Source organism: Xyrauchen texanus, chromosome 15 (assembly GCF_025860055.1).
Source record: "Xyrauchen texanus isolate HMW12.3.18 chromosome 15, RBS_HiC_50CHRs, whole genome shotgun sequence".
NCBI lineage: Eukaryota > Metazoa > Chordata > Actinopteri > Cypriniformes > Catostomidae > Xyrauchen > Xyrauchen texanus.
In genome coordinates this window covers 33,428,241-33,454,685 of record NC_068290.1, presented here as the reverse complement: position 1 = coordinate 33,454,685, position 26,445 = coordinate 33,428,241, and the positions used below count along the sequence as shown (strand labels likewise).

At 38.9% G+C, this 26,445-nt stretch overlaps 1 protein-coding gene across 1 annotated transcript in view; it reads right to left on the bottom strand.

Moving 5' to 3' along the window:
• The window catches only part of dnah5 (dynein, axonemal, heavy chain 5), a 172,738-nt gene that overhangs the window by 10,258 nt on the left and 136,035 nt on the right, over positions 1-26,445 (bottom strand). The window contains exons 66-76 of the mRNA XM_052143760.1: positions 19,589-19,832; positions 19,225-19,339; positions 18,746-18,936; positions 13,066-13,187; positions 9,406-9,555; positions 8,117-8,362; positions 7,332-7,551; positions 6,511-6,716; positions 5,839-6,042; positions 2,416-2,631; positions 922-1,134 (exon numbers count right to left, since the gene is read on the bottom strand). Coding sequence (XP_051999720.1) covers positions 922-1,134; positions 2,416-2,631; positions 5,839-6,042; positions 6,511-6,716; positions 7,332-7,551; positions 8,117-8,362; positions 9,406-9,555; positions 13,066-13,187; positions 18,746-18,936; positions 19,225-19,339; positions 19,589-19,832 — 2,127 coding nt within the window. The remainder of the gene's footprint in view (positions 1-921; positions 1,135-2,415; positions 2,632-5,838; positions 6,043-6,510; positions 6,717-7,331; positions 7,552-8,116; positions 8,363-9,405; positions 9,556-13,065; positions 13,188-18,745; positions 18,937-19,224; positions 19,340-19,588; positions 19,833-26,445) is intronic.

Below are 26,445 nucleotides of genomic sequence, written 5' to 3'. Positions count from 1 at the left end.
GCTATTACTTTAATAAGCAATTAATGTATAAAAATGTAAAAAAAAGAATCTCAGTTACAGATTTCTCAGGAATGAGACGCTACGTAAGTAGCTGATGCTGAAGGAGCTGCTCCTAGGGGCAATGACCTTGAAACCCTATTCCATCATGCCAGTTTGATTGGCGTGGAGCTCAGCCTTATGCTTGCGTCATTGCGAGCATATCAGCCGGAGCCCAGCGGCACAATATCATGATTTTCTGACTGAAGGAAGGTAACTGAATCTCACAGTCCCTTAACAGTGAAAAGCCAGAAGTGTGTCACGGCTTCAGAGAGTCTCATCAGTAACTGAGGCAATCCTTTTTAAGTCAGTAACTTCAATAGTGCGTCATTAGCTGACACTGTGGGAGCCATAATGCCATGCTGCTGACAAGCATTGCAATAACCACCTCTTCATATTGAAAAAAAAAAAAACATAAACCATATGGTTCGATGCCAAGACAGAGACACTAGCCATACCATGTATTGGTCCAATGTCTTAACATATCTTCCCACTTAGTGGGAAGAAGTGGAGCAGAACGGTCCCCTGGCAAAGGGCTTTGGCACAATGACACAAGCCATCAGAGTAGTAAAAAGCTGCTTTTTCAACATCGGGTCAAACGGTTCTGAGCACGGTAAGGTATGGTTCCAGTAGCTCTCAACTTGAGCATGGTCCAGCAGGATTACAAACCATTCTTGGACCGGATTTCTCGCCATGGTTACTTAACTGTGCTTAACCATGCTCAACCGTGCTGGTGGAATGGCTTTAGTACATGGCAACTCATGACTGTCAATTTTCCAATTCCAAGGTAACTCATTTGTTTCTAGGTAGCTGGCAAAGTTTACTATGGCGAGGTTAATAAAATGTATAAAAAAAATAGTGTATGTTTGGTGTATATGGTGTAACCTTTTCCCAGCGTGCGGGTATTCGAGCGTCGTACATGCAGTCCAGTGCATCTCGCAGATTCTCGCTCATGATGATGGTTCCATCAATGGCCAGCTTCAGGTCGCTTAGTGTGTTCCTTACCAGCACAATCACTCTCTGCATGCGATCAATTTCCTGCCGCAGGAAGATGTTCATGGGCTGAAGGGGACCCATGCTCATCAGTCTCTCTCTCACCTGGATAAATGAGGAAATTACAATAAATAAAACAAATAAACAGCCTGCCTTTCTTACAAGTGCTTCATCCTATAAAAAAATAAGGGATAAAAGTGGAACTCATCATGACAAATACTGTTTCAATCAGGTGTCTGGGTCCACAAATTTACTGCATGGGTTCTCAGTGTTTGAAATAAGAGCCCTTGATTACAAAAATTGCAGTAATATTAAAAAGTAAAAGTGAATGGGGCCAGACCGTAAACATTCAAATACAAACTGTTCCAAATGTATAGCCACAAAATGAAAACATTATATTTGTTTACATGATTTTAGTGTGATAAAATCTCTGTTCAACAGATAAAATGTGTGATAAAATCGCTTAGAGGGATCATGGCAACAAAATTGTAATATTGGGTATAACTTTACACAGGTATTGTTAGTAAGCACGTTTATCACAATAAAATCATGTTTACACATATATTGTTTGCATCTTGTAGCTATATTTTCAAACCGTGCATATTTGAATGTTTATGGACTGGCCCCATTCACTTCCATTGTGAGTGCCTCACTGTAACTGCAATGTATGCTTCCTTTTAAATAAATGAAGTTTTTTGTGGTAATAAACATTATGTCACAAATGCTGTCAATTGAGCTTAACTTGTATTGAACCCGGAACATTCTTTTAAAGTTACAAATCTGGGTGGGGGTCGCTGGGTCAGAAAAGATACACTACATCCATTGTAAATATGTGTTTAATTTAACCAGTAATTGTGTTTTAGGATTAGAAATCCAGAGGTCATTTCAGTGTTCACAATTTTTTTTACACTTAGAAAGTCATTCATTTCTCTATTGTTATTAATAAAAGAGTTTAAGATTGCCAGAAAGGGAGGGCATAGCGATTTTCCATTGCTGAGTTTTGAATATTTTAGGAAAGCTTGTGATTGAGAAATATCTTCTTTTCTGCAGTCTGCTATGAGAGTTAATGAACATAAAAACCCATGTGCACCCTAGGGCACATTTGTTTCCAGCTGTTAATTGGTTGAAAAGTAGCAGCCAGTTACTGCTAATATGTGTCATAAGCACCTGCAGTTAGGTGTTAAACATACGTCAGTCCCAAACAAAGAGAAATGCACTAGAGTAGGCGATCTATTGCATTAGCACCATCCATCAACCCTGAGCATGTCCCCACAGGACTCACGCTCCTGACAGCCAAGGCCATTTGCAACCATTGGGGACTCTGACCCCTCCATAAACCATCTGAATTATTTTGCTGCATCATTGTTGCCCAGTCTGGAACATTACCTCAAATGGACCAAAATCTGGAGGCAGTTTCTCCAGCATGTCATCTGCCAGCCGGCCCACGATCGCCTCCCTGGTCTCTCCACCCCCACTGGAGCTGTCCTTTGGTTGGATACTCAGGATGGTGTCTAGTACGTCCTTAGCGAGTTTGCTCTGGTAGGTGATGTCTGCATTGGGGTGGAGCCCGAACACCTCAGGGGTGTCGTATGTAGGGAGACCCTGACAGAGACAAAATAATACATCACTGAGGGAGGGAGTATTTCAAAGATTTTACCCTCCACTGGGGTAACTGAAAAGTGTGGGTCTCAAAAATAATGGTCATTCGAAACGCATTTTCAAATAGAAATTCTGTTTGAAGAAACTCTACAGAATAGTAACGTTCTCCCTTTGAAGTACATAATTTATGCTGTTTGGAATGCAGAGTGGTCATTTCAAGGGGTCGGGGTGCACAGGTTTTTAACAGTGCACCATGGTACACAATTGTTTAAACGGTGGCTGTTTGATATTATGAGCACTTGTGATGAAAAACGTCTTATTAAACTAAAGCTTCTTGCTGTTGTTTTGATAAACAGAAATCGTTTTTTTTTTCTACATCTCTCTTACTTTTTGAAGGACAGTCATCATTAAGATGTTAATTAGCTGATTAATGTGTATGTTCAGCATTGTGTCCCAACTATAAAAGTCATCTTGCATTCTTCATTCATTCATCATTATTTTCATTCAACACAAAAGCTGCATATAAATAACATGTGCTTGTTACACTAAACAGCTGAAATAAAAGCTAGCGGGACATCGATTTTTTCCATCCATTCTTCTTTTGTGTAGCAAAATGTCTTGCATGTTTTTCCAGGAGCTTTTGTGTGTGATTCATCCTGCAGTGAGTTGGGCTTAAAACATCCATCACAATCAGCTCAGAATGAATAAAGATCAGCCTTTCAGTGCCGGCAGCTGTACTACACCTCTCATGAGGACACTGCTGCTCTACATGACTCACTGCCTTCATTGTACAACAGGAATATATTAAGTACAGAATGAGGCTGGATATCTTCCTCACCACTGTAAGGCTATTATGATGTTGGTCACATGTAAGTTTGGGATTTTGATTGAGCAGCACTATTTTCAAGGCTGATGAATCACCATAATTTGAAGAGACAGAGTTCATTAGTTTTTCATATGCCAGACTGACATTTTGAGTGTTCTTAGCACCAAAACCTTACTCTAAATATTTGTACTTGTACTGTGTAGTTCTTGAATATGACAGCAAATAAGTACATATGTAATTACAGTCAGTTACAACTTTGATGTAGCTACACCAGTATATCAAATTGCCAGTATATAAAAATGCATAACACTGAGGCATCAACAAGGCAAAACAGCCAACCCTGCAAAATATTCAACAAGATATATTGTCAGCTATAATTATTGTTAATAAGCAGGTTTAAAGGAGCTGTAAGTGATTTCAGCCATTCTGTCATTGGATTAGCCATGCCCCCTCTTTCCAAAACCCTGAACTCCAAACATACCAAAATGAGCTTTATAGAGATCACAAACTGTTGTTAAAATAAACAGCTGCAAAATAGCAACTGTTATGAACAACATGGCTTAAAAATGCATTATGCCTCAATAATTCGCTGCAACTACAAAACTATGAAAACACGCAAAATGATTGAAGGGCAGAAAGCGTTATTTTCCACGAATCACGGACAGATATTTGCTTGCTGTTTACAGAGTCTAGAGCTGACACAGAGTCTGTTGAGATATCTCAGGACACTTATTTTATTAATATCTTTCAGGGAGTAGGATATTTTTTGCATACCTTTCCATGAAAAAAAACTAATTCTTACAGCATCATAAATACAACCTTTTAAGTCAAGGCACAAGCTGAATAGCCAGTTAATAGCTATTAACAGACAAATAATCATTAGATTAGTTGATTATTAAAATAATCATTAGTTGCAGTCCTAGTGCAGATACTGACCAGCTTAGACCAGATAATGACTATCTCGGACCAGAAAGTAACCAGATAATGACCAGCTTGGACCAGCTAATGACCAACTTGGACAGCTAATAACAAGCTAATGTCCTGCTTGGACCAGGTAATGACTAGCTAATCACAGCTAAGATCAGCTAACAATCAGCTTGGACCAGTTATATCCAGCTCATGACTAGCTTGGACCAGCTAATGACCAGCTTTGACCAGGTAATGAACATCTTGGATCAGCTAGTAACCAGCAAATGACCATCTTGGACAAGCTAATGACCAACTTGGACCAGCTAGTAACAAGCTTATGACCTGCTTGGACCAGGTAATAACCAGCAATTGAAAAACTAAGATCAGCTAACAACCAGCTTGGACCAGAAAAATAACAAGCTTGGAGCAGATAATGACCAACTAATCAACAGCTTCAACAATGTATTGACCAGCTTAGAACAGCTAAAGTCCAGCTTAAACCATATAATAGCAAGCTAATAACCAACTTAATCCAGCTAATGGCCAGCCTTGACAAGCTAATGAGCAGATTGGAATAGTGAAAGATCAGCTTGGACCAGATAATGACCAGCTAATAGCCAGCTTGAACCAGCTAATGAAAAGCCTGAAAAAGCTAATGAGCAACTTGGAACAGCTAAAGACCAGCTTGGACCAGATAAAAATCAGCTAATAACGAACTTACACCAGCCAGTGACCAACCTGTAACAGCTAGTAACCAACTAATGACCTTCTTGGACCAGGAAATAACAAGGTTGGACCAGATAATGACGAGCTTGGACCAGCTGGAAACTAGCTACAAAGTTCCAAAAACAGCTACCGTCTTAAACTAGATTTTCCACCAGGATGGATACAATTTATTTTCCTTTGCAGGCAAGCAAAGGACATGCCTACCCCAGTGCAATATCCTTTTGTCCATGTGAGAAAATTTAAGCAGATTCTTTACAGTTTTTTAAGCAAGAATAAAATAAAGGACTTGCACAAAAGCTGAAATGATGCTCTTCGTAAAACACACTACAGCGCAATAATTATACTGAAGATCCAGGGGACTTGCCAACCTACTCATTATGCAAAGCTCTGTTTTGAAAAGTTGCCCAGTTTATGCTTTGAGGAGGTACAGGGAATTTTGTTTATGCTTGGAGCACTTTATTATATCCGTTGACACTTTTTTAGAAGTTTGTTTAGGTGACAATGCAGCTTATTACAATACAGTGCTGAGTACTGGCCAATGTTATGTGTATTGGATCAAATCTGCTGTGAACCCACTGGCCTACAGTCCACAGTAATACACCACCACTGTAAATCTTCCAGGACATTGTCTCACTTCATTCTCTCGCCTTTATCTAAAGACACAAAACCTGTAGAATATACAGCACTAACTCCCAAGAGAGTCACTTGACTGAGCAGTCTCATCTGAAACTCTGTTGTCCATATCTCACCTGAATGTATTGGAGGTACTGATCCACACTACTGCATCTGGGAATGCTGTAGCCCTTGTAAAAGTTGAAATCAGGGCTGAACATGTTCTCGCTGAACCACACCTTCGCAAACGTGTTCAAGAGACGCTTGTCATAGTCATCAGTCACCCTGCCGCCATACTGGATCTCACCGATCATGTACCGAACAGTGTTCCAGGAAACACCCTGCAAAAACACTCATTCAAATGACTATGCAAGCAGCCGAGTGTATATGAAAATATTTTGCATAGACCCTTGATAGCGTAAATCAAAACAATATTGATCCATACTTTATGTATAAAAGTACCTTCATGCAAAGGTGGAAAAAGCATAAAACTACTTATTATTCATTAGTCATTATTCAATAATACGGCACTGGAAAAACATTTGACTAGAATCCAAGTACATTTACATTTACATTTATGCATTTGGCAGACGCTTTTATCCAAAGCGACTTACAGTGGACCTATTACAGGGACAATGCCCCGGAGCAACCTGGAGTTAAGTGCCTTGCTGAAGGACACAATGGTGGCGGCTGTGGGGATCAAACCAGCAACCTTCTGATTAACAGTTATGTGCTTTAGCCCACTACGCCACCACCACTGAAGTAATTCAAAATGAAAATAAATAATGCAATTGAATTGTTGCTCTCACTTTCTTGATGTCAATATCATCCAGGTGATTCTGAAAAAACTGTATGGTTGCATTGAAGTCCGCTTGGTTGAACTCATATGGAATGTTCCAACCCAAAGGTCCATACTTTCTCCTCTCTTGGACAGTGGAATGAAGGAATGCCACACCATACAGCATCGGCCTCCACTGGACCATGTTACTCACATCCAGAAGATCCTGGCTGATACCTGAAAGACATTATCAGTTTCATGACTTTCATCAATTAAAGGAATGGTGTAACCAAAAATAAAACTTCTCTCATTATTTACTCACCCTCATGTCCACGCAAGAATATCTGAAGAATCTTTTCACAGCTCTTTCCATACAACCGCAGTTTACAGTAAACATTTTTTTTTTAAAAACACAATAATTTCACCATGAATACAACTCAATGACATTGAATTGAAAGAACTGCGTGAATATTCTTCAAAATATTCTCCTTTTGCATGCCACAATAAAAAAATAACAGCACACAGGTTTGGAACAACATGATGATGAATAAATAGAATAAATAGAAGTTTGCTTTATGGATGAACTATTCCTTTAATAAAAAGAAACTCTCATCTTAAAAGAATTAAGTCCTCTATAAATAATTATTCAGCCCAGAAAGATATTTTTCAGATTTATATTGTTCCATTATTATCTAAAATCCATTAATAGCTTCATAGTGCAATCTTCTCAAATCTCAAAAAGACACAATAGAAAAAGGTTTCTGAAGCCAGCCTGAGCTTGACATTGAGTCAAGTCCATATGAAAAACTGTCAGCCGAACAAAGACTGAATATGATTAGAGGCCATGCTAACCTCCGTAAGTCCTCTTAAGCCCGGCTTTCAGTCCCTGTGGAGGCTCGTTGGTGAATTTGATTGACATCTGCAGAAGAGTGATAGGAAAGTGTCTGTGGACTTCAGTGGTCATCCACAGTCTGAAGGTGTCATGAACACTGTCTGTCTCTGTGATCGTGTCCATGAGCTCGTCCATAAAATCCAGACCCAAATGACAGTTCTGCAATAAAGCCCATCCTCCCTAAGAGAGATAAAGAGATATTTAAACAAGAATGAAGCTCTTTCTTATTTCAAAAAATCTGATCTAGGCTTATAAGCTTTATTGAGCACAAATACTTCGAGTTAAGAAGAAATCTGTGCCTCAATTTGCTTTAACACAACACAAAGCTATGTTCATGTATTTTGATTTGATATATAGGTATGACACAAACTGTAACATGTTTTGTCAGTTAACTTGAAGAATGTAATAATCTTGCAGTGTGAAATTGATGACAGAGAATGTCTGGACATTGTGAAATAATACAAAGGCAATCAATAGAAAAGATACAGTATCTTACATTTGATTTGTACTTGCTGGTTGCACACAACAATTATCAGTGTGTGACTAATTCACAAACGAATGACTGTTATGAGCTGCTTCCTTATAATGAATCAGTCAAAAAGACTCATGAATCTGTCTTGCACTCATGAGTTTTTGGTTTCAAGTGGTGTAACAGTGATGTCAAAGTTGAAATTGAAACCAAATTCCATACTGTTTACATAAGTATGAACACACATATGAACTGTGTGAATGTGTGAAAACTTACATTAGCCATGGAGTGCTGCAGAAGCTTGCGTGCATGAACTTCCTGCCCCTGTCCCATGGAAACATAACGCGTCTCTATTTTCTGTCGCTTGCCCAGGGCGATGATTGAGTCTGTTGGGTCAGAACCCATGGACAGGAAGCAGATGAGAGGCGTGCGGGGGTCCGACTCCTCCCAGGTCTTCTCCAGGTCCAGAATCACCCCCTCAGCATACCGCTCCCCCATCGAGTCCATGATGTACTTCCGTGCCTTTCAATAACATGGAACAACATATAATTAGTCTGATGTGATGAAAGGGGCAAATCCAGACAGTCAAGAAATACTACAATCATACACAAGACTGATGGAGTCATGGGCAAATAGGAATGTTCTAATCACAATGCAATCATAGTGTAACATGCATTCATCTGGGTCTTAAGAATGCGATAAAATGGGCCTTCAGAACCAACAAATAAAACACTTTATTGAATAAAAAAAGAAGCTTTAAGAAGACTTAATTTTTTGCATCATAACATTGTTTTCATGAGAATTAAGCACCCCCCCCCCACACACACACACATTCGCTTTAGCGTAATGCAAACAAATCTTATTCTTATTACTGTAATACATTTTAAAAAATCATCCTGTCCAGACAAAATTATTTATTTTTATAATTTTATTAAAATAAGCATAAACTGGCCCTATGAAGCATGATGTCTACTTCAGAATTTAAAAGCCCTTTTTATACATTTACGGTGTGATGTTACATCCACACAGCCTTTGACCCTTACTAATAATTATTCATGACTGCCCTTATATGTCTTTGTGTTTTTTATGACAACAAAAATTCAAAATGACGAATGAAAGCAGTGATGCATCAAGTATCTCTGGAATATTTACCTTGTTATTGTATTGTAATGGGCAGATGTGTAACTCTCTCAGATTACATCATTTTGAGAAAAAATGTGCAATGGTAATATTCTATTTTCTTTTCCCTTTGTGATTTAATAATTCATGCATCAAAGGGTTAAATTCAGTACAACAAATACTACCATGATCTTATATTTGCAAATGTAATCTAAAATATTATTAATAAAAAAATTATATTCTATAAATAAATCTCAAATATTCTAAAAAAGCCTAAATGTATTTATGCATATTATAATTTTCTACTTGTTTTTTCCATCTTTATTTTGTGATGCAATATGAAACATTTCTTGACAGTTTTGCTGAGATCCACCCAAATATTGGGTCACAAATGTAATGTGAGGATCAAATGAACTTCTTCATTGGTTCATTTCTAAGTGGCATACCTGAGCAATGGTTCTATCTGGACACCAGGATCGAATAAGGAGCAGTCGCCTGAAGCAGTCCAGAGCCTGATCATATGCATTTGGGATCGGTTCTTCTTCTGGTGCCTCACGATCAAACCAGCTTTTCCATTGTTTCTCATGACGGCCAATCTGATAACACGCACACACATAAGCATACAAAAGCATACTGAGTGAAGCTGGTGCTTATTTGGATAGTTGATATTAAATATTTTAAGGAAGTTGACATCTAATACTCAAATACTCCATCTAAACCTTTTTTAATCATCACAGAAATATGCTAATACTTTTGTAATTATAATGAATGCAGTTTTATGATCTCATAGCCATTGAGAGACTATATGGACTACATTGAAAGACCATTTCAAACCAGTAAATGCCAAAATGTGATTACAAATTTAGAAAAAAATGTCACTTGAATACACCCCATGAACATGGCTTGACAGGCGGAGTTTTCTTACTTGTGTTGATGTAAATTCTAACGAAACAGAAAGTTTGGCATGACATATCGAAGGGTTTGTCCTTTTTTTAAATGGACAATAGCCTTGAACCATGATTTGCTACTTGCTATTGCTAGTTTGTGTCAGGTGGTATTAGAGGGAGGAACATTTTCTTTTTTGGAGAGCACTTGATTGGAAAAAAAATATAGATGCCCCTTTGAGTGAAAGACAATATTTTTGGTTTGGTATATATATATATTTTACTGTATATACACTCACTGAGCACTTTATTAGGAACACCTGTACATCTATTTCTTCATACGGTTATCTAATAAGCCAGTCGTGTGGCAGCATTGTAATGCATAAAATCTTGCAGATACGGGACAGGAGCTTCAGTTAATACTCACATTAACCATCAGAATGGGGAACAAATTTGATCTGAGTTATTTGAACCGTGGCATGATTTTTGGTTCCAGACAGGCTTGTTTGAGTATTTCTGTAACACAGCTCAGATTGCACAACACATCGAACCTTGTGGTTGATGGGCTACAACAGCAGAAAACCACGTCGGGCACTTATAAGGACCACAGTGTTACTAATAAAGTGCTAAGTGAATGTATATAAATATATATATATATATATATATTTTAGGGCTGTCAATCAATTAACATTTTTAATCGAATTAATTTCATGGTGTCTTGATTAATTAATCGCGATTAATCGCATCTACAAATATTTGCTGAGAAAGCCCCTCATATAACTATAAGTCAATATATAATGATGAAATAATTATACATATCTTTAAATATATATATATATATACGTTATCTTTAAATATATATATATATATATATATATATATATATTTATCGTATAGTGAGCAATGTATCGTTTGATACAATACAACACAATATTTTTTTACAACCCTAATATAGTACTAGATATTTAAATTGACACAGTGACCAAAAAAATGTATGTTTATGACGCAACGCACCCGAGATGCTACAAAAGCATATCTGACGCAGGTGTAGATTGACAAGCCCTCATAATAAATCTCCAACTGATTGACAGATTCACTTGTGAAATGGATTGCTGTGAACTGTGCGCCAATGATTGACTTATGATCAATAATATGATAGTAAACAATACATTGTATTCTAAAGCTGCTTTTTGTATTGTCTTATCAATGATTAACTCTTCTGCTACAAGAATGTAATGCATTTTAATTATCTGAATTTTTTTTATTATATATATATATATATATATATATATACAAAAGATTTATTATGAGGGCTTGTCAATCTACACCTGCGTCAGACATGCTTTTGTAGCATCTGGGGTGCGTTAGCGTCATAAACGTAACATTTTTAGGTCACTGTGTCAGTTTAAATATCTATTACTTATATATATATATATATATATATATATATATATATATAGGGTTGTAAAAAATATTGTGTTGTATTGTATCAAACGATACAATACTCACTATACGATACCATATGTATCATACGATAAATAAACACATTATAGTGTAATTGAAACCAAGAAATGCAATATTGAGAGTTACGGAGCAGTCTCCTCCCTTGAGAGGCAGCGCTGAGCGCTCACAGGAAAACAGAGCAACACATTTTTACAGTACTGTAGTACTGTACAGTAGTAGATTGTACTGTAGTGGTACAGCTTGTCAAATTTGCCAAACAATGCCGTCATGTCCTGGTGCTACAATACATCAAACATATCGTTTTATTCACACTGAACTCACTGCGCAAATCGGTGGATTTGTGATGCAGAAACGGCAGCAGAAAGTTTATCGGCCGACACTGAGTGTGACATACACAGCAAGATGCTCATAAGTTATGAGTCACAACTATCAAAAAACAGCTTATTCAAAAAACCAACAACGTCTGAAACCCGCGATTACATGAGAGTGATGAGACTTATAATGATCAGCTTTTGACTTAAAAATGTAAAAACAGCTTTGACAACAGCACTTGCACACATGTTATAAGACAGCAATAAACACAGTAAAGTGAAACATGCAAAGTGAAACATGGGGAAGAGGGCATTTTAGAAATAAAATAAAATTATATATGCCGATCGGTTTTTGCTCAAGCCACTGAATATTTTTAGTTTTGAGGGTTTTTTTGTTGCGACAGCTTGTTCATAGGGGGCTTTCAGACAACAAGGCATGATTTTCTATAAAGCTTCTTTGAAACTATGTGTATTGTGAAAAGAGTTACACAAATATAACTGAGTAGAGTTATATTAGTTTTTCTCTACAATCAAACAAAATGTTTAAGTTACTTAGAGCTCTGCTTTTTGTTGCCAATATCAGACACTTTTGTGGCATTTATGAAAATACATTTATGTTGAATCCTTGAATAAGTTTAAATAAACATTTGTGGGTGCTTGTATCGTATTCTATCAAAACGTGAGGCTATGTGTCGTATCGTATCGTGAAAATCATTACATGTCTAATATATAGGCTTGTGTACTTCTAAGTTGACAAAATATGCTTTTAGCATATATATGCTAAAAGTGTATTTTGCCAACTTAGAAGTACACAAGCCTGTAGGTGGTCTCAAAGCTAACGGACTTTGACTAAAAGCCACAAAACTCTAATTTTGATTAACTTTTTTCAGCATTGCTTTAGCGATGTTAAAACCAAATTAATTATTAGATAAACATCCTAAATATTTCTGTCTAATAAAAATTATTCAAAAACAAAACCAAAAGCAATGACTCTCAGACAGCAGGGTTCCTGGTGTGTCATCAGATGGTGTAACAAAATCTTGTGTGCAGATTAGCAATGTGCCTGTGTCACTGCAGTATAGTGCCAGAAATGGTTAATTAAACAAAAGGCATTTTAATTCGGTTTTTTTCAGCCAAAAGTAATTGACAAAGTTTGCCAAAGTGAGCTCATTTCACACTGCATTGAGCATGAAGTTCCCCCGGGCAGTCGCGGCCTGCCAATCAGCCATCAGTGTGAGTGCCCGTGTGTGTGTGTGTGTATGGAGACCAGATTATCAAATATTGACATGTTTACCACTGAGCAGTAGTAGTGATAAGGATTTAATGAGAAGGGGGAGCTCAAAGTGACAGATACTGTGTGTGTGTGTCACTTTGTCTGATCCTTGTATAGATGTGCATGATTCTTTAAGAGATCCTGTCTGTAAAAAAAAAAATGATTACCACACACCTGATCTAGAATGTTGGAGAACTGCCAGAGTTTGCTCAGTTCCACCAGGTTGAGCCACGTTATGTCCAGTATCCATTTTGCAGCTTTCGGTGGACAGGTCTTTAGGTCCAGCGAGGCTCCTCCTGTCCAAACATGAAGAAACCAGATCAAATGCTGTCCCTTTGGTCTTCTTCTTGTTATGAGAACAGAATGGTGGAATATGCAATAGAGTGTGAGGGATTTGGGGGATCTCTTTCTTTAAATTTAAAATTTTCCTATTGGCTATTGTTTTGAAGATGTTGTTTCATGTTTGTGTCTTTGTTCAGAATGGAATACCAGCTTACATCTTACTGAATATAATACTGCCTAGGCTAGTACTTCTTACAAAAGTGCTGCATATGCACTGTAAATGGCAACAACTGCTAATGGGGCATCTAAACATTCATATGTGATATTAGCACCCCTTTAGTTGTTTATATAGTGGTTGTTTGGTGAGGTTTAGTTTAACTACTCTTGCCTTGTTTTGAGAATCTTGTCCTAGACTTTAAAAAACAATTTTTTAATTAATAAAATCCCTGCAACTAGGTGCTAACAAATCTCTTGCCTCAATCTGGTGTTACAAAGACCCTGTTTCCACCTGGTATTAAGATGCGTTTCAAAGAAGTTCTTAACACAGTATTTTTACTCTATTGCAAAGGTACAATGGAACCTGTCGTATTTTACCAATAAAATACCTCACTATGGTGTCTTGTTGGAACGAAGTGAAACAAACTACAGTGCAGCACAGAAGAGGAAAGTGGCTCAAACAAGAGTGCATTAGAGAGTATTAACTGACTTGACGTGTGTTGAAATCAAATTTACCTTCTGGGTAATGGGCCACTTCTCTGACCGCAAGGCTACCTGATCTCTCAATGATTACATTTTGGTTCTGATGCATTTACAGAAGCAAAAACCACATGAAACAGCATGATAATCACATATTAGTTAATCAGTTCATGGACTAGTCAAGGACTCGCTGTTCACAACATGTATAGATCACAAATTGCAAAGAGGTTGTAAATATGATTTTAGGAAGCAAGTTACCAATAAAAACAGGTATAAACTTCAATATGTATGTATAAAATCAAAGTCTGTTCTCTCCTTATTGTGCATTTGGTTTGAAATTTCAGTGAAGCAACAGACAAGTTTGTCTATTCAGTCATTATAAAACTCTTCTTGCAGTGTCAACCTGTCGCTGTATGCATGAATTTGTTTTTAATTACATAGCATGGACAAAATGATACATGAATGGGTGATTTAAAGGAGTATTCTGGATTTAAAAACAAGTTATGTATTATGGACAACATCTGCGGCCACACAAATAATTCCTAATTATTCCTTAGTTTGTAAAAGAAAGAAACATCATATTTACAGTAATTTACTTAGAATGGAAGTTTCTGATGGTTTAAAAGCAGAAATGTGCAGCTCCTATTTTTGTCAAAACACTAACATCCTGTTTGTGGTGGGACTACGGTGCTAGGCAGGTCTGGATATAATTTGAAGGTTACCATATTTTTGGCTTTAGATGGCCCTAATCTGAGTAGAAATATAAGATATGATTTTGCAGAGACAAGGTTGGTAAGTCATTTTATTACATTGATCTCATGTTAACACTATATGTGTTAATAATCTAAAGGCGTCGAAACAGTGTGTGTTTTAATATTCCTCCTTAACATGTTTCATAGACTTCCATTGGAAGTTCTGACACTTCCACTGAAAGTGCCTTGAAATGATTTTTTTACAAAATGAAGGGCGAGTACAAATTATTTTCTGTGGTAACTAACATAATGGCACAGATTGAATTGAACCCGGAAATATCATTTAATAAAACATTTTGTATATACATTTATGACTCAGTTTTTGCATATATACATGCATTTATTGCATTAGCCTAATACATAATCCAGCAGTGAACCTCACAGCTTGTCAAAGAACACCTCTGTGCTTCATTTAATAGTCCATTAACAGCTGTAGAAGTTTGACACTGTTCCGCTCTGCCTGAACATGCTGCTCCAGTAGACTGCTTTAAAACTGCAGTCTGTACACTATTAACAGTCCATTATATTAATAATACAAACCTCCTTGCATGAAGGGAGAGCTGTAATGTTCAAACAGTGCTGCAAGTCAAAACATAGCTAATTGTTTTCATGAAATGCCTGATACTACTGAGTAATTAAAAGGCATGTGCCGCAGTGTTGGTGAGTACTTAGTAAATAGTACCAAAATTGTGCAGCTTTTCCATTAACAAAACTACATTTACCAACAAGTAGTAGTGTAGTGCTTTGATTTCCAACCAGTGGTATGCGGAGGTAAGCAGACTCTATGCAAAAATAATTGGATTTTATCCTATAAAACAAGGTGTATGAATTACAATAAAAATGACAGGGATAAGATTTCCCTATTAATCGCAATATTCATCCAAAGATCAATCTTTTAATATGCAAAGTTAAGCACAGAGATCTATTATGTTTTGAGGGTAAAAGTTTGGCTTGATTGATTGAAAATGATTGGCAGGCAGAAAGCACATCAAAGCACATAAATCACTTACAGCACCTTCAATTAGAATAAAGAACCCATACCACTCCACTCTCATTAATACACTCCTAAACAAAACAAAATGTGGAACTGCCAGTTTTCTTAAAGAGACATGTTGTGCATGTAAACAATAAACATGTAGGCCTAACAATATATGTATTTTTATATATACGGGGTTGGGAGGGTTACCTTTGAAATGTATTCCACTACAGATTACAGAATTACAGAATACATGCTGCAAAATGTAATTTGTAACGTATTCTGTTAGATTACTCAAAGTCAGTAATATATTCTAAATACTTTGGATTACTTCTTCAGCACTGGTAGATTTTTTTGCTTGTTTTGACTATAAAAACTCTGCCAGTACAGTAAGACAAAATACACATGTTAAAAATACATTCTCTGAAAAACCTAAATATCTTATGAAGTGTTGCTTCTAAATCAAGATAAATCTAAAAAAACATGAAAATTGTGAGTTCATAAGAGTTTTTCTCATTACAATCAAACAGAATAAATGCAGTTCTACTGCTTAAGTTACTTTATTATCGAGCTCTACATTTGTTGCCAATGTCAGACACGGTTGTGTCATTTATGATTTAAAAGACATTTATGTTGAATCCTTGAATAAGTTTGAGTGAAATATTTGTGGGCGCTGTTAATTTATTTTTTGTTTTAATTGTATTGTATCATATCATATCGTAAGGCTTTGTATCGTATAGTATCATGAATTTGTGTATCGTTGCAAATTAACTAAATTCACTATGTGAATTTCAAGTCTGACATGACTAAAAGTAATGACTTGTGGTTCTTCAGTGCGTCGGATGTTATTCAGATACCACTCTGATTAATGGAGCTCATTCAGTGAAGTATTTGTCAGTTTGATTTAAACATAACGGACTTTGTGTTTCTTTAATTAGGGATTCATTAAATCAACCAGCACAAAAGTCACAGATATGTTCCGACAACACTGGTCACTCTGTATCATTGTTTTTGAGTGCCGTCTGCAAAGACAACGCAATAAAATAAAAGTGCCATCTTGGGATTATTTCGCAGTACACTTTTTTTATTTCATCAAATTCAATTAAGACCGCAAACTCACAACATTTCAGCTGCTGCAGAAAAGCGAAGGAAACACTGCCCCCTTCTATAACTACAGTTGGCTACTTTTTGTTAGCAGTTTGTAAACTACAATGACGAACTGAGTTGGTTCTTTTGGGGTAGCATAAAACATTAAATTAATAGTTAAAGGTAGAATTACAGCCTTTTGTGTTCCTCGGAAGACGAAAAACATACAGGTTTTGAAAAACATAAGAGCGAGTAAATTATGTCCGAACTTTCATTTTTGTGTGAACCCTTTAGAAAAACAACAAACAAACAGTGCTTTCCTAACTTTGGTTCATGTCCTGTATCGACTATGAAGGGGTGGTTTACCCCTGTCTCTTATGCCTATTAGCAATTGTTATGATGCTTCTTTATTTAGCATGGGCTAAAAAAATATAATACATTATTAATTAATTAAAGGTGCAGTATGTAAGATTTAGAAACCCTTGTTAGTAATGACACCTGTGGCCGTTAAGTGAACTGCAGCCAGCTGCCTGTTGCTCGTGATCGCACGCACACACTCCATAGGGAAGCGAGCATCCAAAACATTGAGATAACGTACAAAGAGACTGAATTTGATTCACCGGCATCATGCTGACAGATGAGGGAGCATAATTAAAATTACACAGTTATGAGTGTGTTATTACAAACTTTGAGACTGTGTATTATAGTTGACTCCAGTGCTGGAACAGGGCTAAAACAAAGTGTGGATATAGTTCTGACTATGCGAGACTGTAGATTGAAGTAATCTTTTCTTCGCATGATACATTGACTGCATTTATATGATAGCCTATGTCGGCATTAGCTAGCTAGCCAGCTTTATCAATAGCTGTTAGCTAAATTTAGTGGATGATGACAGTAACTGTACATTAAAAATAAATTATATTACACAATTCAATATTGATGTGATTCCATCAAAACTGTCATTTTGATATATCGATGCCCTATTGATTTATAATAAAATAATGTATATATTTTCTGTATAACCAAGTTACGTTACACTAATGAACGTGTCTTTTTGCATTATCTTGAACATTGTCTAGCATTCATTTAATGTATTATTGTAGTTTACCTACAGTGAATAATTACAGATTAACATTGACATTAACCTGATATTTAGTATAAACAGAAGATCGTTGAAATCTGAGTTAGCAGGCAAGATCAAGTTAGCTAAAATTACACAGATCAATCCTTATGCCACTATATTTCACATATATTTTTTATATTCATCTAGTTATGTAAGCTTTCCTGTGCAATAAGAAGAATACTAATTCAGGGTCGGTTTTGATCCCCGAAACCGAATGAAGGTACCTCCAGGAATCAAATGCCCTGCCGATGTTCACTCTAGTTTTCACTCGACCACGATCATGTTCCCGCTTTTGGAGTTGGTGTTGTGCTGGGAGCCGGATGTTTGCTGGACTCCATCTCTAAGATAACATTACCTATTGTTACAGTTTGTTGTCGCTTTTGAATAGCGGAAGAGAAGCTACTGGCTGAGGCAAGGCTCTCCAAATCACGCATAAACATCACATCCTTTATATTTTCCCGGCAAAAGCGACCCGCTGCCTTTGCATGAATATCAGTCAAAAGGCATTAACAGGCAACCTAGGAAGTCCGGGAAGGGCAAAAATTTTTACGTTGTGTTACAAGCCATTCACACATTGGTAAAAAAAAGTTGAATATTACATGAAAAATGCTACATATTGCACCTTTAATCATTGATAAAAGTAAATAAGAGTTTTATTGTGTTTAAGTTTTAGGTCACTAATGTACTACTTGTATTTACTGACACAAATACATTCTTAGCATATGCATCGCCTTACAGCTATGTTCTGTTCAGTAATATTTAGCAGCAATTCATGCAGGCTCATAAATAACTACTGTCCTAGAGTATTGGCAGCTACATTTCTGTGAGTTATTCTCTCAGAGGAGATCCTAGAAAAGAGATATATTTGAAGGAGAAAGATTTGACCAGACCAGAGAAATAAAGAATTTTAGACATGAGGGAGCCTGGTCAGGTTCTGACCTTTAATGAGGGTGAGGAACTCCTCATGTTTGACTCTGTTGCTCTGCATATCGATCTTAAGAGTGAGCAGCAGAGTGAAAAGAAACTTGTGCTCCTCATACAGCCCCCTAGCTGCATACTTGTGCACCTCGAAGGTCATGTACTCGATGATGTTGGCGATCCTCTTGGCTGTAATTGGACTCTTTGATGACCTACTCCACAGGAAAGAAGACAAAATGTTACATGGGATTTACAGATAATGATCCAAAAATATTTGTATGTGTCTTTATGGGTTTGCTCCCACTCTACAAGGCCCAATAATTAGGCTACAGTAGCGACCTAAGTAGGGCTCTGTATCAGGCACTGTTTACTGATCAAATTCATGTGAATTTTCTCATTATGGAAAACCAAACAACAGTTATGGCTCAAAGTAGAATCCTATTTTTCTTTGAAAAGCAATTGAATATAAATAGGTATGAAATGATAATGAAGAGTTTTACTTGGCCAAGGAAAAGTCGAACAAGCCCAGGAACTGGTGCAAGGAGGTCTGATACATCACATTCACCATGCTCATCTCTGTGATCAGAAAGTACAAGATGCTTCCTCTTGTGGCAACTACACAGAGAAAAGAAGAATTCACAATTGACAGTTTTACAGTTTGTAGTAGTTCCTTGCAAGACTTCTTTGCTCAACCAGCTTCACATGACAGACCATAAATTGATGGAAAAGAAAGTGGCTATGCTGCCCTTTTTCCAGCACCGTGCCAAATAAAACAGCCTAACCATCATGAAAGTGGTGAATTAATTTTCTCCATGCCTCTTTATTTGAAAAGCACTAAAGAAAAGACATGCTTTAAGCCCCCACCAGGTCTGTACTCCTCGCGGGCCGCATTGATTTGGATCTCGGTCTCTGCAGCAATCTGGAGTTTCTGTGTGACCTCCTCAGCAGTGCGTTTGGTGTTTCCCAGCACAGTGATCAGGCTCTCGTCATCCACCAGCGAGCCCTGCGTGCTGGTCAGCCTAAAAAGTAGATTATCTTCCAGTTCTTTCATCTTGCGTTTATTGGTTGTCACATCCTCTAGCAGGTCAGTGCGCTCCTTCTCCAGTTCCTGAAAATCGAACCAAAGAGAGCATGCTGTTTAAAAGCAGCCCATTAATGAGCAAAAAAAAAACACTGTGCTTCTGTTGACCACAGTTTAATAAAAGTATCTGGATGTTGATATTAATTAATTAAAGTCGCTTACACTGCTTTGACAAAATAGTCAAAAATAACAAACAACTTAAGCTTTTGGCATCTATGTTGGCAAAATAGTCAGAAACACCAAACTGCTTAAACTGTTGGCATCCATGTTGGAAAAATAGTTTAAAAACACTAAACAGCTTAAACTGCTGGCATCCATGTTGGAAAAATAGTTTAAAAACACTAAACAGCTTAAACTGCTGGCATCCATGTTGTAAAAATATTTGAAAATGGTTTAAAAACACTAAACAGCTTAAACTGTTGGCATTCAATGTTGACCAGATATTCAAAAATGGTCAACACCACCAAACACTGTTGGTATCCATGATGGCAAAATGGTCAAAAAAATAAATAAAGAATACCAAACAGTGTAAACAGTTGGCATTCATGTTGGTGAAATAGTTAAAAATGTTCAAAAACACCATATTGCATCCATGTTGGCAATATAGTCAAAAATAGCTAAAAACATCACACAGTATAACCAACTGGCATCTATGTTGGCAAAATAGTGAAAAAATATTCAAAAACATCAAAGAGCAAAAACTGTTGCCATCCATGTTGGTTAAATAGTCAAAAACATCAAACAGCTTAAACCGTTGGCATCCATGTTGGCAAAATAATAAAAAATAGTTACAAATATCAAACAGTGTAAACAGTTTGTATCTTTATTTACAGCAGAGAGACACCAAAATGTTATGGTTTTCACTATTCCAGTTATTTTGGGAGTGAATCCTTTATTCTGCACACCCACATAATTGAAGGGATTTACTCCCAAAACTTTGCAGTGTGTTAGTGGCTTCCGAGAACAGAGCTGAAAGTTGTTGGCTTCGTCAAACAAGGCAGTACCTATGAATGTTTGGATAAATCATCCTGAAAGTATATTGGACTTGCAGGTTTTTCCAATAGATCAACCTATAATAATTCATTGTGATGACACCTCCCACCAACATTCAAAAGCACTTAAAAAAACTAAACATCTATTACATGTTTCTATATAAAAACTATTTAAGAGCTGATCCGAGGATTAAGACATATCATACCGGTCATTCGGGTATTGTGAGTCATAACAGCTTTACGTTGGGTTCCTGGTCACCCTGTAGGGGATTATTTTGCTATAACAACTGGCTGACTGTACATTATCCCTTACTTAATGCAATCTAGTGAGTCTTTAATGTAAGAACATTGAGATAACAGGCCAGCACTTGTCATTCATGACCATATAACATGAGTAAGAATTGAAAAAGTACAGTTTTTACTAGCTTCACAATTTAAGTTATTTACTACACAGTCGATTCACAATCCGAGCAATACCAGTCAGTCTTTTTCCCTAATTTCCAAATATCCCCCTATTATATTAATAGTCTAAAATGCAGTTCCCCATCAGGAAATGATGACTAACCAGCCTGAGGCAAGGCATTGCAAAGCTATTATTATTCATATGGCAGCTGGGCTGGACGGCATGTACCTCTGAACTCTTATTAGACTGAATGTAAAAAGGTGACGTGAATTTCAGGCCCTTATTCTTGATTGACAAATCAATGTACAGCGTTAAATATGCACTGAATGCCACTTAAATTTTTTTCTACCTGGGAATCCACAGACGCTATCAAAGCCCATCTGACTGTGCCGGGCTAAAATGAGCCAAGACAGCAGCGATTCTCCATAACTATGTGCGGTGCTGATAGAAAATGCTCCTTTACTTCCTTTACTGCTCATTCTTAAATTAGGCTTGATGTGGTTGTGCTAGGTAGATTCTATTTGAGCATCCAATTTGAGGTGCTACACAAATATCTTTTTAGTCAAGCAACATATTAAGGTTTGAGGGCACACAAAGTATGCAATGCTTGCGATAATAAGAAAAGAGGAAACTAGGGAAATGCACATATGGGTAGTTGACATTTATGCAGTGTGACATGTTTTAGGATACTTTAATAAGCCTTTTGCTAATTCTTTTATGACCTCATATAAATATGAGGAATAGTTCACCCAAAAAAATGTAAATATGATGTAATTTCCTCACCCTCATGTTACTCCAATCCTGCATGACTTACTTTCTTCCACTGAACACAAAAGGAGATGTTAAGCAGGGTAAAATAATGGGAAAAATGCATTGGAATTCAATGGTGACTGAGGCTAACATTCTGCCAACATTCTTTCTGTGTTCCATGTTAGAAAGAAAGTCATATGGGTTTGGAACAACATTAGGGTGAGTAAATGATGTAATAAAGCTAATTTGTGGGTGAACTATCCTTTTAATGACCTCACATTAATTTAGAAACTATATGGAATAATTGTAATTTAAAAATTACAAGTGAAGGTAAAAAGGAGATTAAAATGGAGACCAGTCACACAACTTAAAATATACAGTTTACCTAATACATTCCTATAAAAAATGTAACCTAAAATCTCGATGTTGTTTACAAAAGCTGGACATATTATGCATCATATACCCATATTTCAGTGGAAAAGACTATGTGAATTGAAAGCCTTGAGTCTTTATGACTATTTTGAAGGTTAGCAGTCTAGTAGTGTACAGAGATTCACAATTCAAGCTCTTTGTCCAGTGACCCAAAAATTATCTAAGCTTTCTCTCCCTCCTGCCCACTCTGCCATAGAAACAGGCCTCTGGGATGTATTTATTTAAAAAAAAAAATCATTTAGTGCTGTAGGGACCTTAATGAAGAATACCAGGCTGAAAATGAATAAAAAGTGTCTCTGAATGTACAACAGAGGGCTTGAATAGCATCGTTTTCACATAACTGTTATGCCTATGATATCTAAATTTACTGAAAACGAATAACAGGAACGCATTAGATCACTTGCTGGCCTGTCTAAATGATGTGAAATCGCAGCTCGTCGTCGAGCGAAAACTAGAGTGAACATCGGCAGGGCATTTGATTCCTAGAGGGACCTTCGTTCAGTTTTGGGGATCAAAAACAACCCTGAATTGGCGTTCTTCTTACTGGACAGGAAAGCTTACATAACTGTAAAGCATGTGAAATATTGTGGCATAAGGATTGATCTGTGTAATTTTAGTTAACTTGATCTTGCCTGCTAACGCTGACGAATTGCAAGCTACCTTGCTTCGTAACTTTAAAATAATTTCGACGATCTTCTCTTTATTCTAAAAGTCAGGTATACAGGATAAATTTAAGCAAATACGCTTGTTTCTTATTTGTAGTATGACATATGACATATAAAACACACAATAGTGCAAAATAACATTGCAGTGTAACAGTAAACTGTCTGGTATAGTTAGGTAGAATGTAGCTGTACTGTCTGTGTGCATCAGTGTGCTATGTTAGCTGATAAGTAGTTTTAGTTTAGTTTCAAAGTTTGTTGTAAAACAATCATAATTGTGTAATTTTAATTATGCTACCTCATCTGTCAGCATGGATCATGTTCACTAATGTACGTTACGTCATTCTTTTTGCCGATTCTCGCTCGTTCACTTAATGGCCACAGGTGTCATTAATAACAAGGGTTCCCCTTCTGTCACTCACTCGACGTTGTGTCCAATGAAGTGACACAAGGGGTCTTCCATGGGAGCCTCGCGTGCAGTCTACACCCCTGAGCGCTTCACAAGCGCTTTCTCTTTCTAAAAGGGTGTTTTCCCTCCTAAAAGAGTTTTGATTTCTCTAAAAGAGTTTGTTTTCACTCATAAAAGAGCAATACACAAGTAGGAGTTGAACGTCCTTTTCAGGACACGTCATTAAAGATACTCTTCGGCCTCTATGTAGTTCCTGGATGCGGTCGATTTCTCTCCAAGACAGACAGCAACAGACGCTGCCTCGTGTGCCTGGGCAGCGATCACATTGAGGTGGCATTCGTGGATGGCTCATGTACTCATTGCAAGAACATGACTATGGCAGCGTTGTGGTCACGGATCTCCTTTCTTAAGGTGAACACCACTTCAGCCGCCCCCCGCGTCGCTCCTTCTTCCCACATGATTGAGGACGACCCGCCTGGTGATGAAGGCGACTTGCAGATGACGACGGGCTCGGTTTCGCCGGGTAAATCCCCACGAACCACGAGCCCCCCGGCACACTCGCTTGCTTCCGCCCAAGCTCAGGATGAGTGCGGCTCGCCTCGCAGCCAGCCGGCATTCTCCCTTGAGCCCACGGAATAGGATGAGGACATCGCCGCTGCATCCGAGAGCGTCCAGGCGTCTGATGCAGAGGACTTGACTGGGCTGCCGCCTTCGGGCCAGCCGGCCCAATTTGAGGCCGACAGACAGATGGCCGACATACTTGCCCGGGCTGCTGACATACTCCTCCCCACAGCCTTCGCGGCTCGACGACTGGTACCTCGGGTCAAGGCGCCGCTCCCAGCCACGCCCCTCTGGTAGCTTTCTTCCCGGAAGTGCATGACGAGCTGACGAGATCGTGGAGGGCACCTTTTACTGCCCGGAACCGACTCTTCACTTGTCTGCTCTCACTACCCTTGACGACGGGGCGGCCCACGGGTACACAGAGGTCCCCCAGGTGGACAGAGCGGTTGCGAGGCCTGTAGAACTTAGAATGCTTACAGCGCCAACGGGCAGGCCGCCTCCGGCCTGCATGCCATGGCCCTCCTGTAGGTCCACCAAACCTACCAAAGAACTGCACCTGGGTAGACCTGGTCCCGATGTGCTGCAGGAACTGCGCCCTGCCACCGGCCTCGCTCTCAGAGCCACGGAGGTCACAACGCGGGCACTAGGGTGGGCGATGGCCACTTCTGGCTGAACATGGTCGAGATGTGCAACGTTGACAAGGCACGCTTTCTCAACACCCCTGTCTCCCAGCTTAGCCTCTTCCGCAACACCATCGACAGTCTTAGCCTCTTCGGCAACACCATCGCAGGTTTCGCTGGTGAAAAGGCAGACGGAGACTATCTCTCAGATCATGCCGCGGTGTCACCCCAGCGCACCCCGTGCTCCGCCTGCCTGCCGAGGGTGTCCCCCTGTGGCCAAACAACAGGCAGCTCCACTTCAACCCGGGCCCAGCTCTCAGACACAGCGTTGAGCGCTCCACAGGACCCCTTCTAGGACCCGGAAAGCCTAAGCACTCCTGAGATGGATGACCCGGGTAGTCAGATGTTCACACTGGAGCTGGTACCAAGACCACTCCATCCCCCGGTGGAGGGCCGGGAGGAAAATCCTTGTTTTCCTTATTTTCCTTTGCCACACCCCCTTTGGGCTGCGTTACCCACATTCTCAATAAAGCGATTCCTGGGTCATCCAGCCAGTGTGTGCCGTTCTCACGGCACCCTGGCCCTAAAATCATACAGTCCCGGTTCCCCGGACGCAGTTACCCGGCAGGCCAGTGCTGACGAGTTCCAAAGACGCCTTTCCAGGACCTCTTCCTCAGTCTCTAACCTGCCCCCTGCCGAGTGCACAGAGCAAGGTAAATGCTTTGAGTCTTTTCTCAGCACCCAAGCCACGGTATGCTTTTTTCCTCCCAAAGGGCTATTACCTGCTCCCCCCCACCGCAAAGCCCCACCCGGTACGTCAAAAATGATCGTCCCTCTAGTGCCCCTTGCGCGGAGCTGGATTGCATGGCTTTTGCTGTCCAACCCTTCGCATTGGTTGACCAGGACCATCCAACTTGGCTACGCGATTCAATTCGCCCAGGCTCCTGCCTCGTTTCAGCGGTATTCACTCCATCTCCAAAAGTGTGACGTATTTCGCCACACTTTACCTCCCTCCAGCCTGGGCAGGTAGTGGTCTCCGCAGGGTCTTTTCCCCCTGAAAGAATAGGAGTTAGAAAAGAACACCTTCCCCGATGAGTGTGATAGCGTTAAAATGGCCTCAGCTGCTTTGACTCTATGCCCCTCCGGGATGCCAGGAACCTAAAATTTTATGATGATTTTTATGGGGCGTTGGGGAAGGGTACCTGCAGTCTGACGCAGCCTGTTGCTTTGGCATGCAAATGCCTGCCCGCACCTGCTTCATCAGCTCACGTACACGGTTCAGCGCATGGCGTGATTGAATAGGATCCCCTAGTGTCGCTTCATTCGACAAAACGTCAAAGTGAGCGACAGGCGGGGAAAGTCTAGGTTACTGTTGTAACCTCCGTTCCCTTATGGAGGGAATGAGACGTTGTGTCCTCCCGGCCACGACGCTGAACCGAGCCACTGCAATGGCCGAACCTTATTCTCAGCTCCTCAGTGCAAAACCTGAATGAACAGATGCATGATTCCCTCCCTTTATACCCGTATGTCTGTGGGAGTGACATGCAAATTCTGTCTTCCAAATTCTCATTGGCCTTTTCTCAAGATCAGAGGTAACCAAGGCCTTCAAGAAAGTCCCCTAGTGTCGCTTCATTCGACACAACGTCTCGTTCCCTCCATCAGGGAACGGAGGTTACAACAGTAATCTAGAGGTTTAGTGTGTGTTTAATTGCCCTATTTCAATTTTCTCAAAAATACAAATGTGTACATACATGTTGTTCACATATTATTGTAGTGAAATTTGTGCTGAATACAGTGTAATGAGACGTTTT